The sequence below is a fragment of the Salvelinus namaycush genome, chromosome 11, assembly GCF_016432855.1.
Source record: "Salvelinus namaycush isolate Seneca chromosome 11, SaNama_1.0, whole genome shotgun sequence".
Taxonomy (NCBI): domain Eukaryota; kingdom Metazoa; phylum Chordata; class Actinopteri; order Salmoniformes; family Salmonidae; genus Salvelinus; species Salvelinus namaycush.
The window spans coordinates 14380285-14395014 of record NC_052317.1 but is presented as its reverse complement, the minus strand read 5'-3'; the positions used below and the strand labels follow the sequence as shown (position 1 = coordinate 14395014).

The window sequence follows — 14730 nt, the reverse complement described above, 5'->3', positions numbered from 1 at the left end:
AAACTATGTCTGGCATACTGTATATATTTTTTCTCCCAATAGTAGACTGTGGAGAGAGAACATCAATGAATGTATCTTGTCCTGGTTTTTTTCCCAGATGTGGGGAGAGGGGTAGTGGAGGCGCCGCCTGCTCCCTCGCCTCCAGAACCCCAGCCCTCCGCCCCTCTGCTGCCCCCCAGCCAGCCCGACAGAGCAGAGGAGCCTGAGAGGCCACTTGAGCGAACCCCAGCCCCGGAACACAGGCCAGAGGTCAACAAAGTCCCCCTGCACGTCCCCATGTCGATGCCCATGTCCAACACAATGCTGGAGTCCCTCCCCATCCCCCACACCGCAGCACACACTCTCACAGGTAGGCTTACACAAGAGCAGGGGAGGAGTACAGTCAAATCTGCCACATTTGTGCGCGCTAAAGGCTGATTGATGACACATTGTAAATGACAATGGCATTTCCTCCAGTCACCTTGTGCTTCAAATATACAGACTCAGGATTGCTTGTAGTTTGAGGTTGTCACCTGCACATAGTATCTAGAAGCTCCACCTCCATCTGTGACAGACTAACCCTACACCCTCTGTCCTGTCCAGTGTCTCCAGTGTCGGCCAAGTCGTCTACCATCCAGATGCAGCAGAAGCCCCCGGACGTGCCCGTGGCTATGCCCGTCCCGCTGCCCTTCAGCACCAGCCTCATGGCTCAGAGCACGTCTATCATGACCCCCAACATTATGGCCCCCAGCACGGGCCTCATGGCTCCTATTGGAAGGCCCACGGTCATGCCGCCACACCACACCATGGTTGAAGATGAGAGACTGAAGCACTTTGAACAGGTAAGTAGACAGACAGTAGGCAGGTTGTTATTGACCCAGGTTTAGTTGACAAAAGCTGTGCAGCAAGTAAAATTATTGCGGCATTTGTAATGGACACGGCAGACGTAGGATTATTTTTCAGAAGAATCATTTCTTTTGTCTAAGTTTATTGCGACAAATGATGGAAATTGTGTTTTTCTAACAAATTGATTGGTGAATAATTTTGAAGGTAAGCGGGGCACGTGATGTTATCACATAACTATAAAGCTCCACCACACATGTAATTATAAAAGCCTGTTGCTTGCAAAATCGATTTATTAAACTATAATAATGTTTAGACGACGATTATCATGACTTTCAAGAATGCCTGAATTGCTTTGAATTGCAATTTGAATTTGTTTGAGATCTCTACTATGACTGCAAGTTACACTATGGCACAGACTCTGGCCATAATAAGTAGGCATATGGGAATTATTAGAATAAGGTATGGCAAATATTAGTAAATTCCTGCATTCTATCCATGCTGGCTTTTGCAGGCTACTTGAGACATGAAACAGATGGGTGGGCAGGGCATATAGGCTGTCACTTTATTAATAAACAATTTGTCTATATGGATAATGGAAACACTTCAACCACTTCATTTTTATTTAAATTCAAAAACATTTTAGCATATTTTTATTTATTTTTTTATTTCATTTTATTTTAACTGTTTTGATCTACATGACAGTTCAATGGAAACTCACTGTGGCAGCCAATTGTCACATCTACTTTCCATCCGGACTTTCTAAATGTTGACGAAAGAAATGACTGGACAAGTAAATGGAAAGCTAATGACGGTTTCTAGTAGGAGTTAGTTGGTTGCAGAGCTGCGTGTTGAGCAGGGTACTGAAAGTTAACAAGCTGGCTTTGGTGAAACTGAAATTGGAGCATCTCTGGATATGAAAAGTGCAGTGTGGGTTCACTTCTGAAACACGTCAAGAATATGGAGAGGATGTTCATTGAATTGTAATGAAATCGAAAACACCTTATTGCCATTCTGTATATTCCTCTTGGATAAACTGAGCTAGTGGTGTTTGTTTTGTGATACTGTATACTATCATGAAGCTCTACAGGACTAGATAAACATTTTGGGATCCCAGGTACAATCTCCTGCTGTTGTGCCCTTAAGCAAGGAGCTTTACCCCCATTATGTAAAATAATTGCACTGTTAGGCTAATGTATAAAACACGTGGTCAAGCCATCTGGAGAGCTACTGGGTGTACAGGCTTTGGATACAGCCCTGCTCAAACACCAGAGTCCGGTTATCAAGGTCATGTTGAGCTGCTGCTTTAAAAAACAATGAGTGGGGCACAAACAAAAGCCTGCCCACCCAGTAGCTTTCCTGGAGGATGTAAACATTATAATTACCAACCAAATGCAATAATCAATAACAATGTAATACTCCGAAAAACCCTACAAGAAATAAGAAATATGAAGGACACTAAGGAAGCATACTCTATATGGGTCAGTTCCAATAGCATATTTACAGTGCATTCGTAAAGTATTTTAGACCCGTTCACCTTTTCCACGTTTTGTTACGTTATTCTAAAATAAATGTAATTTTTCATCAATCTACACACAATACCACCAATACAGGTTTTTAGAAATTTTTGCAAATGTATTAATAAAAAACAAACCTTATTTGCATAAGTATTCAGACATTTTGCTGAGACTCGAAATTGAGCTCGGGTGCATCCTGTTTCCATTGATCATTCTTGAGATGTTTCTACAACTTGATTGGAGTCCACCTGTGGTAAATTCAATTGATTGGACATGATTTGGAAAGGCACACACCTGTCTACTTAAGGTCCCACAGTTGACAGTGCATGTCAGAGCAAAAACCAAGCCATGAGGTTGAAGCAATTGTCCGTAGAGCTCCAAGACAGGATTGTGTCAAGGCACAGATCTGGGGAAGGGTACCAAAAAATGTATGCAGCATTGAAGGTCCCCAAGAACACAATGGCTTTCATCGTTCTTAAATGGAAGAAGTTAGGAACCACCAAGACTCTTCCTAGAGCTGGCTGCCCGGCCAAACGGAGCAATCAGGGGAGAAGGGCCTTGGCCAGGGAGGTGACCAAGAACCCGATGGTCACTCTGACAGAGCTCCAGAGTTCCTCTGTAGAGATGGGAGAACTTTCCAGAAGGACAACCATCTCTGCAGCACTCCACCAATCAGGCCTTTATGGTAGAGTGGTCAGATGGAAGTCACTCCTCAGTAAAAGCCACTCTTTAGTAGAAGGCACATGACAGCCCATTTTGGAGTTTGGTAAAAGGCACCTAAACGACTCTCAGACCATGACGAACAAGATTCTCTTGTCTGATGAAACCGAGATTTGAACTCTTTGGCCTGAATGCCAAGCGTCACATCTGGAGGAAAGATGAACAGAGCAAAGTACAGAGAGATCCTGGATGAAAACCTGCTCCACAGCGGTCAGGACCTCAGACCGGGGCAAAGGTTCACCTTCCAACAGGACAATGACCCTAAGCACACAGCCAAGACAATGCAGGAGTGACTTTGGGACAAATCTGAATGTCCTTGAGTGGCTCAGCCAGAGCCCGGACTTGAACCCGATCAGACATCTCTGGAGAGACCTGAAAATTGCTGTGCAGCGATGCTCCCCATCCAACCTGACAGAGCTTGAGAGGATCTGCAGAGAAGATTGGGAGAAACTCTCCAAATTGTATTAGTCACATGGGCCGAATACAACCGGTATGGACCATACAGTGAAATGCTTACTTACGAGCCCCTAACCAACAGTGCAGTTTCAAAACATATGGATAAGAAATGGAGATTAAAGTAACAAGTAATTAAAGGGGAGCAGTAAAAAAAAAAAAAATACATACAGGGGGGTGCCGGTACAATGTGCGGGGCCACCGGTTAGTTGAGGTAGTATGTACATGTAGGTAGAGTTAATTAAAGTGACTATGCATAGATGACAACAGAGAGTGGCAGTGGGGAGGGGGGATGCAAATAGTCTGGGTAGCCAATTGACTAGATATTCAGGAGTCTTATGGCTTGGGGATAGAAGCTGTTTAGAAGCCTCTTGGACCTACATTTGGCGCTCCGGTACCGCTTGCCGTGTGGTAGCAGGCAGAACAATCTATGACTAGGGTGGCTGGAGTCTTTGACAATTTTTAGGGCCTTCCTCTGACACTTCCTGGTGTAGAGGTCCTGGATGGCAGGAAGCTTGGCCCCAGTGATGTACTGGGCCTTTCGCACTACCCTCTGTAGTGCCTTGCAGTCGGAGGCTGAGCAGTTGCCATACCAGGCAGTGATGCAACCAGTCAGGATGCTCTCGATGGTGCAGCTGTAGAACCTTTTGAGGATCTGAGGACCCATACCAAATCTTTTCAGTCTCCTGAGGGGGAATAGGTTTTGTCGTGCCCGCTTCATGACTGTCATGGTGTGCTTGGACCATGTTAGTTTGTTGGTAATGTGGACACCAAGGAACTTGAAGCTCTCAACCTGCTCCACTACAGCCCCGACGATGAGAATGGGGGCGTGCTCGGTCCTCCTTTTTCCTGTAGTCCACAATCATCTCCTTTGTCTTGATCACATTGAGGGAGAGGTTGTTGTCCTGGCACCACACGGCCAGATCTCTGACCTCCTCACTGTAGGCTGTCTCGTTGTTGTCGGTGATCAGGCCTACCACTGTTGTCATAGGCAAATTTAATGATGGTGTTGGAGTCGTGGTGTGCCAAGTAGAGGTCGACCGATTTATGATTTTTCAACGCCGATACTAATACCGGTTATTGGATGACCAAAAAAAGCCGAAACAGATTAATCGGCCAATTCTTTTTATTTTTTTAAATTTGTAATAATGACAATTACAACAATACTGAATGAACACTTATTTTAACTTACAGGTAATATAATACATCAATAAAATCAATTTAGCCTCAAATAAATAATGAAACATGTTCAATTTGCTTAAAATAATGCAAAAACAAAGTGTTGGAGAAGAAAGTAAAAGTGCAATATGTGCCATGTAAAAAAGCTAACGTTTAAGTTCCTTGCTCAGAACATGAGAACATATGAAAGCTGGTGGTTCCTTTTAACATGAGTCTTCAATAGTCCCAGGTAAGAAGTTTTAGGTTGTAGTTATTATAGGAATTATAGGACTATTTCTCTCTATACCATTTGTATTTTATATACATTTGACTATTGGATGTTCTTATAGGCACTTTAGTATTGCCAGTGTAACGGTATAGCTTCCGTCCCTCTCCTCGCCCCTACCTGGGCTCGAACCAGGAGCACATCGACAACAGCCACCCTCGAAGCATCGTTTCCCATCGCTCCACAAAAGCCGCAAGGGGGAACAACTACTCCAAGTCTCAGAGCGAGTGACGTTTGAAATGCTATTAGCGCGCACCCCGCTAACTAGCTAGCCATTTCACATCGGTTACACCAGCCTAATCTCGGGAGTTGATAGGCTTGAAGTCATAAACAGCTCAATGCTTGAAGCATTGCGAAGAGCTGCTGGCAAACGCACGAAAGTGCTGTTTGAATGAATGCTTACGAGTCTGCTGCTGCCTACCATCGCTCAGTCAGACTGCTCTATCTAATATCAAATCATAGACTTAATTATAACATAATAACACACAGAAATACGAGCCTTTGATCATTAATATGGTCAAATCCGGAAACTATCATTTTGAAAACAAAACGTTTATTCTTTCAGTGAAATACGGAACTGTTTCGTATTTTATCTAACGGGTGGCATCCCAAAGTCTAAATATTCCTGTTACATTGTACAACCTTCAATGTTATGTCATAATTATGTACAATTCTGGCAAATTAATTACGGTCTTTGTTAGGAATAAATGGACTTCACACAGTTCGCAACGAGCCAGGCGGCCCAAACTGCTGCACTTACCCTGACTGCTTGCACGGAACGCAAGAGAAGTGACACAATTTCCCTAGTTATAAGAAATTCATGTTAGCAGGCAATATTAACTAAATATGCAGGTTTAAAAATGTGTACTTGTGTATCGATTTTAAAGAAAGGCATTGATGTTTATGGTTAGGTTTGGTGCAACGACAGTGCTAAATCATCACCCGTTTGGTGAAGTAGGCTGTGATTCGATGAGAAATTAACAGGCACCGCATTGATTATATGGAATGCAGGACACGCTAGATAAACTAGTAATATCATCAACCATGTGTAGTTAACTAGTGATTATGTGAAGATTGATTGTTTTTTATAAGTTTAATGCTAGCTAGCAACTTACCTTGGCTTCTTGCTGCCCTCGCGTAACAGGTAGTCAGCCTGCCACGCAGGCTCCTCGTGGTTTGCAATGTAAGGCAGGTGGTTAGAGCATTGGACTAGTAACCGGAAGGTTGCAAAAACGAATCCCTGAGCTGACAAGGTAAAAATCTGTCGTTCTGCGCCTGAACAAGGCAGTTAACCCACCGTTCCTATGCCGTCATTGAAAATAAGAATGTGTTCTTAATGAACTGACTTGCCTAGTTAAATAAAGGTGTAAAAAATGTTTTCTTTTAAATAAATCTGCCAAATCAGTGTCCTAAAAAAACGATTTCCAATTGTTATGAAAACTTGAAATCGGCCCTAATTAATCGGCCATTCCGATTAATCGGGCGAGCTCTAGTGCCAAGCTTGTAGCGTCATACCCAATAAGACTCGAGGCTGTAATCGCTGCCAAAGGTGCTTCAGCAAAGTACTGAAAAAAGGGTCTGAATACTTATGTAATTGTGATATTTAAGTTAGAAACCTGTTTTTGCTTTATGGGGTATTGTGTGTAGATTGATGAGGGGGAAAAAACTATTTAATCCATTTTAGAATATGCCTTTAACGTAACAATGTGGGATAAGTGAAGGGGTCTGAATACTTTCCAAATGCACTGTATTGATGAAAGTAATATATTTAGGGTCTATATACATGGTCCATATTATCTTGCAGGTGTGCTCTTTTAGCAATAAGCATTAGCCTATCACGTGTATCCTGATGCATCGTAGTGGCTACATGGCTTAAGCATGGTGTTGCTCCTCTGCATTGTTTACCCCAATGGGCTAATCATTAGCTACATCGCTGTTCCCCTAACCGTGGGGCACGTCCCTCCAGGAGGGGTCTCAGTCTGGCTTTAAACTTACTCTTGAAAGTTGTGCACCTTGTGCTTTCTACGATCACATTCGAAATTGGGTTCTGCATCATCAGTTCCTCTTGTCATGTCAGTCATTGCATACCTTTTGAGAGCTGTTTATAACCTTCCAGGTCTCTGACTTGGTCATTTTGTAAATATATATTAATTTCTGTCACTACTATATGTGCCCATCTCATTGATATCAAATTATTGGAGATATACATTGTTTTTGCATCCACCATGCGTCATGTGCGTAATGGTCATGTGAGGTGAAATGTGTGTATTTCGGGATGTAAGCACAGTTTGTTTGTTTGACCTGACGAAGATCCGTTTCGGGTCGAAACGTTGTCAATAAAGCCGTGTATTAGGAGCTTTAACAGTGTGCGGGCCTTGTTCTATACTAGTGTTCTTAATTATCCCAGCACCTATGTTTTTAAGGATGTGCTTATGACAACAAACTTCTATTTATAACTTGTCAGATATGTCCAGATCAACTAGCCCATATCAGCTAACGTTAAGGTTTTAGATATTGTCTTTTTTTGTCACTCAAATCACATGAAATCATATTAGACATGGCAAAATGTATAGAATGTCAAGAAAATGTGCTTTAAAATGGCAACATTTTCTTTGCACCCCATGACAAAATGGGTACAATTGCAGGAAATAAGCTTTAACCCTGCAAAATTCTCTCCACCACCAAGAGGGGTGTTAACAGTTTGTATCATGAACAGTGCCTGTGACCATAGAAATAGACATGGTGCGTGGGCCCACGCGCAGGGGGTGCTCTGGAGTGTTCCCATGCTGGAAGGGGAGCCGCAAGTGAAAAAGTTTGGGAACCCCTAAGCTTGATCAAACACTAAATATGAACTTGTTGCTAGTTTTTAATGTGCTTAAAAATAAATACCACTGACACTAATAAAATTGTGATAAAAAAATAAAAAATAATAATTGTATTTATAAATGGTGTAATTGTGTGAATTTTACAGTGGATATAGGCCTACCCTTTATTCAGTCGAATGGCGAATGGACGATGTGCCGGACATTGAGTTGTGAAACGCTGCCAATTGCTCAGTATTTGGAGTTGAGAAATAAATCATACAGCACTGGAAAGCTGGGATCCCGTTCTTTTCAAGTGATGGCGGACTCTTCCCGAGATTGCATTTAGGAATGTTGCGCAGTGACTGGACTTACTTGAACACATTGCTTTCCACGCAGCAATCGGCTATATGAGGAGTTGCACTCTCTTGCCGCCCTACAGTTGACGTTCCGCTCAAACTAGGCTATATGTGCGTGTGATAATTAAACAAAATAGCTCATTAACATCTTCAGGATCTAATCTGGTTTTTAAACTATTACATAGACTACAGCCCTCAATCTCCACTCTGGATTTAGAAGCCAGTTCCACTGCATTTTTTTCATTGTTCACCATTGTTAGACCTGGGACACCAGGTGGCGTGTGTGCAATTAATTATCAGGTAGAACTGAAAATCAGTAGGTTCCAGACCTCATAGGGTAACAGTTGAATACCCCTGGACTACAGAATAGCATCATTACAATATTTTTTTTCTCTGGCCTAAGCGGTGCCTGTAGATACAATACATGATTCTACTCTGATGCGCTCTGCAGAGATTGGGAGAACAGTGCACAGCACATTGCATTTGGAGGACACCTTTTGATACAACTCTGATCAAAGTAGTTTTATTTATATATATATATAGACACTGCTCAAAAAAATAAAGGGAACACTTAAACAACACAATGTAACTCCAAGTCAATCACACTTCTGTGAAATCAAACTGTCCACTTAGGAAGCAACACTGATTGACAATACATTTCACATGCTGTTGTGCAAATGGAATAGACAAAAGGTGGAAATTATAGGCAATTAGCAAGACACCCCCAATAAAGGAGTGGTTCTGCAGGTGGTGACCACAGACCACTTCTCAGTTCCTATGCTTCCTGGCTGATGTTTTGGTCACTTTTGAATGCTGGCGGTGCTTTCACTCTAGTGGTAGCATGAGACGGAGTCTACAACCCACACAAGTGGCTCAGGTAGTGCAGCTCATCCAGGATGGCACATCAATGCGAGCTGTGGCAAGAAGGTTTGCTGTGTCTGTCAGCGTAGTGTCCAGAGCATGCAGGCGCTACCAGGAGACAGGCCAGTACATCAGGAGACGTGGAGGAGGCCGTAGAAGGGCAACAACCCAGCAGCAGGACCGCTACCTCTGCCTTTGTGCAAGGAGGAGCAGGTGGAGCACTGCCAGAGCCCTGCAAAATGACCTCCAGCAGGCCACAATGTGCATGTGTCTGCTCAAACGGTCAGAAACAGACTCCATGAGGGTGGTATGAGGGCCCGACGTCCACAGGTGGGGGTTGTGCTTACAGCCCAACACCGTGCAGGACGTTTGGCATTTGCCAGAGAACACCAAGATTGGCAAATTCGCCACTGGCGCCCTGTGCTCTTCACAGATGAAAGCAGGTTCACACTGAGCACGTGACAGACGTGACAGAGTCTGGAGACGCCGTGGAGAACGTTCTGCTGCCTGCAACATCCTCCAGCATGACCGATTTGGCGGTGGGTCAGTCATGGTGTGGGGTGGCATTTCTTTGGGGGCCGCACAGCCCTCCATGTGCTCGCCAGAGGTAGCCTGACTGCCATTAGGTACCGAGATGAGATCCTCAGACCCCTTGTGAGACCATATGCTGGTGCGGTTGGCCCTGGGTTCCTCCTAATGCAAGACAATGCTAGACCTCATGTGGCTGGAGTGTGTCAGCAGTTCCTGCAAGAGGAAGGCATTGATGCTATGGACTGGCCCGCCCGTTCCCCAGACCTGAATCCAATTGAGCACATCTGGGACATCATGTCTCGCTCCATCCACCAACGCCACGTTGCACCACAGACTGTCCAGGAGTTGGCGGATGCTTTATTCCAGGTCTGGGAGGAGATCCCTCAGGAGACCATCCGCCACTTTCATCAGGAGCATGCCCAGGCGTTGTAGGGAGGTCATACATGCACGTGGAGTCCACACACACTACTGAGCCTCATTTTGACTTGTTTTAAGGACATTACATCAAAGTTGGATCAGCCTGTAGTGTGGTTTTCCACTTTAATTTTGAGTGTGACTCCAAATCCAGACCTCCATGGGTTGATAAATTTGATTTCCATTGATCATTTTTGTGTGATTTTGTTGTCAGCACATTCAACTATGTAAAGAAAGTATTTAATAAGAATATTTCATTCATTCAGACCTAGGATGTGTTATTTTAGTGTTCCCTTTATTTTTTTGAGCAGTGTACATAACTTAAATCTATATTCTACTTGTCCAACAATTTGTTTCACTTGTTCCGGACAAGTGTTAATTATGTCGAGCCCTGCTCTACTTGTACCCCTTGAATGTACAATAAAGGTGTCTACGTTCACCCCCATCTCTCTCACTTCCTGTTTTCACTTTCTCTACTTGTGAAGGAAGCAGAGAAGATGGTGGCGTATCTACAGGACAGTGACGACCGGCTGGCTGCCAAGAGCTCAGCACCCAAACCAGCTGGCCTGCCGCTCACACACGAGGCTGCTCTGAAGTGGTTCTATAAAGACCCCCAGGGAGAGATGCAGGGTAAGACAGAGGGAGAGAATGAAGGGAGGGGGGGGGGCTTCTTTGAATGGAAATCTGCGTGCTCTGCAACCAGTATCATTTCAACTAGTCACCACTGCTGGAGAGAGACTGGGCTCTTTATCTGTTATCAATGGCACGGACTGCTCAGAGTGCATACACCTGTATTTCCTGTTCTGAAGTAAATTATTAATCTGTGATTCGAAGGGGTTGTACAGCCAAGGAATATAATTTCAAATAGTCAGATTCAGAGCAACTTAATTTTTTAAAATATTTTTTTTAATGGACACATGTAAAAGTGACATTGTCAAATGTAATTATCTCCCCCTCTCCAGGTCCGTTCAGTAACCCGGAGATGACAGAGTGGTTCCAGGCAGGCTACTTCACAATGACCCTGCTGGTGAAGAGAGGCTGTGACGAGGTCTTCCAACCCCTGGGGGAGATCATCAAAATGTGGGGCAGGGTCCCCTTCGCCCCTGGACCAGCACCGCCACCCTTACTGGTAACCATCACACACCTGAGCTCCATCGAGCATTCTAGCATTCGCTCCTCCTTTTAAATATTGTCAAATAATCTTGATAATTCCATAGGCAATTCAAAATTATTCGTACTCACCCTCGACCACTTTAGTCTACTCATTGTTAAGACAAAGCAAGTTTGTGTTGGCCGCCTGCACTTCAGAAGGAAAATGTTGTGAATGTTACAATTATTTATTCTACAAGTCAGAGGCGTGTTAGCTGTACATGTATTGCGCTCCACAACGTTGTGCCATGTTGAACGCATCCAAGGTGGTCGTCCGCCTGCCGATCCCCATGTCTAACTCGCCGTCTGTGTTCACAGGGTGACGCTGGGGACCAGGAGCGTCTGAAACTGCAGCAGGAGCTGACTGCCCTCAACCTGTACCAGCTGCAGCAGCTGCAGTACCAGTACCTGTTGAGGCAGCAGTACGCCCAGGCCCTGGCCCAGCAGAAAGCCCAGGCCCTCAGCTCAGCACCACACCAGCAGCAGCAGCAGCAGCAGCAGCAGATCAACCTGCTCCTCCAGCAATACCAGGCCCTCAAGATGAGGTCAGCGGAACACACGTAAGCGTACCCGTGCGCACACACCTTCTACTGCACTACCTGGCCCTTAAGATGAGGTCAGCGGGGCATACTGTACGTAAGCACACACACACCTCTACTGCAGTACCCGGCCCTTAAGATGAGGTCAGCGGGGCATACTGTACGTAAGCACACACACACACACACACACACCTACAGTAATCCCAGTGTCCGAGAACATGTCAGGCACACATTAACACAGAGTAGGGTGAAGTTGCCCCTAGACACTAATCTTGGGTCAGTATAGCATTTTCCCCACTAATGGTTAAGTTTAGAATTGGGGGAGAGGAAACTGATCCGAGATCTGTAGTTAAGTGAAACGTCATTTTGTAGAACACACACACACACACACACACACACCACACACAGCAATACCTCAATACCCCCCCTCAAGATGACATCACACATACAGATAATGCAATGTCGATCATGTTAATGTTGGTAATGTAACTTGTTTCTGTGTCGGTCTCCCTGTCTAGAACATCCGAGAATCTCTTACCTCCGGTGACGCGGTCCATGTCTGTACCAGACTCCCAGGGTTCTGTGTGGGAAATGCAGCACCCCACCTCTCAGGTCTCTTGCACACCAAACATCCAGCAACCTGCCCCAAGTGGTACGTCTCAACCCAGAACACAGGAACTTGCACAGAATTTGTTTTGGCTGATGTTTTATAGCATATAGAGCTTTTGGTAGTTTGAGGATCTGAACCTCAATTTACAAAAAGAAGAGAAACCTCAATCGTATGATCTATAATGGCCATCTGGCCTGACTGTCTGTTTTGTGTCCTGTGTAGCGTGGGAGGGCAGCAGTGTGTGGGATCTGCCCATAGACTCCATGGCCCAGGCCCCCACCATAGAACAGATGCAACAGCTGGAGAAGAGCAAGGCTGCTAAGGTAAGCGCACTGTATTGTCTATACTTACGCAATCCTTAGTTTCAGATCTAGACGTAGTGCTCAGGGGTTGGGCTCAATGCGGGGGGAATTGGGACATTTTAAACACTTTTTATAAAAGCTAGACTAGATTCAGCACCACATACTGAGATGAGTGCGACTCAACCCTTTGCTCTCACACAGTCACACAGAGTATCAGCTCACCTCGGCTACAATGTGTTAACTACCGGAGCAAAACAGCGGTGAAGTTTGGCCTTGCGATTTCAACGCTCTTAGTTGTTGGGAAATCAGCCCGATATTGCTGTTTTAATTAGTATCTCGCTGAATCTACTTTTTAAACAATGCTATGAAAATGATACAATGTGATTTGCTTTTTGAAGGTCTCTCCTCCTCATCTACTGGAGATGGAGCGGCGTGAGGCTGAGCTGAGGGCCAAGAGGGAAGAGGAGGAGAAGGAGAGGAAAAGACTGGAGGAAGCGTTACGGGCCCGACAGGAGGCGGAACGCAAACGCCTGGAGGAGGAGCTATCACGTCATAAACAGGTTAGGGGGGGTGGTGCTGCTGAAATAAGACGGTCATAATACCATGCTTTAGAGAAGTTGGTATGAAACGTTATGAATTTCAGCTGCACCACACCTAGTCTTTGTTGATGTTCAGTACATGTTTGCCTAGAGTTGCAAGTTTGACCCAGTAGCCGGTCAATTCCTAGAAATAGGCCTTGTTTTCTGTTTAATGCAATGCATTTGATGGATTTTTACTATACACAGGAGGAGGAGTTGAGGCAGCGGGAGCAGGAGGCACAGCGCAGACAGAAGGAGGAAGAGGAACGGCAGGCACAGGAGGAGGCCCTCCGCAGACTGGAGGAAAGGAGGAGGGAGGAGGAAGAGCGGAAGCAAAGGGAAGAGTTTCTCCATAAACAGGTACTGGGCTTCAGAATAAAGACAGTATCAGGGCCCATAATCATGAAGCGTCTCAAAGTAGGAGTGCTGATCTAGGATTAGTTTTCATTTTTAGATCACGTGTAAAAGTACTCCCTCACTGCGACGGTTATTTTCAAGATCATTGTAGATCCGCAGTAATGGTTTGGAGATGACATGGTCTAAAAAGGCGTCAGCATGCTTCAGTTCGGCTGGTCCCTAGCCGAACTCTGCTCACATACTCCCTTAAGACCGTAGCTTGAAAAAAGCGGCAATAGTACTGTTTGTCCATTATGGGACGCCGTTGGCAGAATACACTTCCTCAAAATAGTCATAATGAATCGAAGGTAACTCAAGATATGTCATTAATTTTGCCGTTTTTGCCGAAGAGATCTTAGTTAGATGTAAAATTGCCAGACTAAGGTGTTTGGTGCAGTATTTAGCACGAGTCGCGTCTCGTTGAATGACAACAAAGACTTTACTGAAGAATCCCTACTGTTGACCAATCACCGATGAAGGGGCGTAGACTTCGGCTCCGAACTTCAGCTTGCCTCCAGAAAAAATGTTTTGTGCCTTTAACAACCGGTGGGGAAAACTCACCGAAGTCCAAAACGAACAAAAGCGTCACTAAATGTCGTTATAATGTACACTACCGTTCAAAAGTTTGGGGTCACTTAGAAATGTCCTTGTTTTTGAAAGAAAACACATTTTTGTCCATTTAAAATAACATCAAATTGATCAGAAATACAGTGTAGACATTGTAAATGACTATTGTAGCTGGAAACGGCTGATTTTTAATGGAATATCTACATGGGCGTACAGAGGCCCATTATCAGCAACCATCACTCCTGTGTTCCAATGGCACGTTGTGTTAGCTAATCCAAGTTTATCATTTTAAAAGGCTAATTGATCATTAAACCCTTTTGCAGTTATGTTAGCATAGCTGAAAACTGTTATGATGATTAAAAGAAGCAATAAAACTGGCCTTCTTTAGATTAGTTGAGTATCAGCATTTGTTGGTTCGGTTACAGGCTCAAAATGGCCAGAAACAAAGAACTTTCTTCTGAAACTCGTCAGTCTATTCTTGTTCTGAGAAATGAAGGCTATTAGTTGTGAGAAATTGCCAAGAAACTGAAGAGCTCTTAAATGCTGTGTACTACTCCCTTCACAGAACAGCGCAAAGATAATGGGCCGTTTCCAGCTACAATAGTCATTTACAACATTAACAATGTGTACACTGTATTTCTGATCAATTTTATGTTATTTTAATGGA

The 14730-nt window shown here is 44.3% G+C and overlaps 1 protein-coding gene across 1 annotated transcript in view; it reads left to right on the top strand.

The window, feature by feature from the left end:
• gigyf2 (GRB10 interacting GYF protein 2) overlaps nt 1–14730 on the top strand; it is a 36488-nt gene that overhangs the window by 8879 nt on the left and 12879 nt on the right. The window contains exons 12-20 of the mRNA XM_039003879.1: nt 98–349; nt 583–821; nt 10408–10552; nt 10885–11051; nt 11390–11616; nt 12129–12262; nt 12443–12543; nt 12921–13082; nt 13308–13460. Coding sequence (XP_038859807.1) covers nt 98–349; nt 583–821; nt 10408–10552; nt 10885–11051; nt 11390–11616; nt 12129–12262; nt 12443–12543; nt 12921–13082; nt 13308–13460 — 1580 coding nt within the window. The remainder of the gene's footprint in view (nt 1–97; nt 350–582; nt 822–10407; nt 10553–10884; nt 11052–11389; nt 11617–12128; nt 12263–12442; nt 12544–12920; nt 13083–13307; nt 13461–14730) is intronic.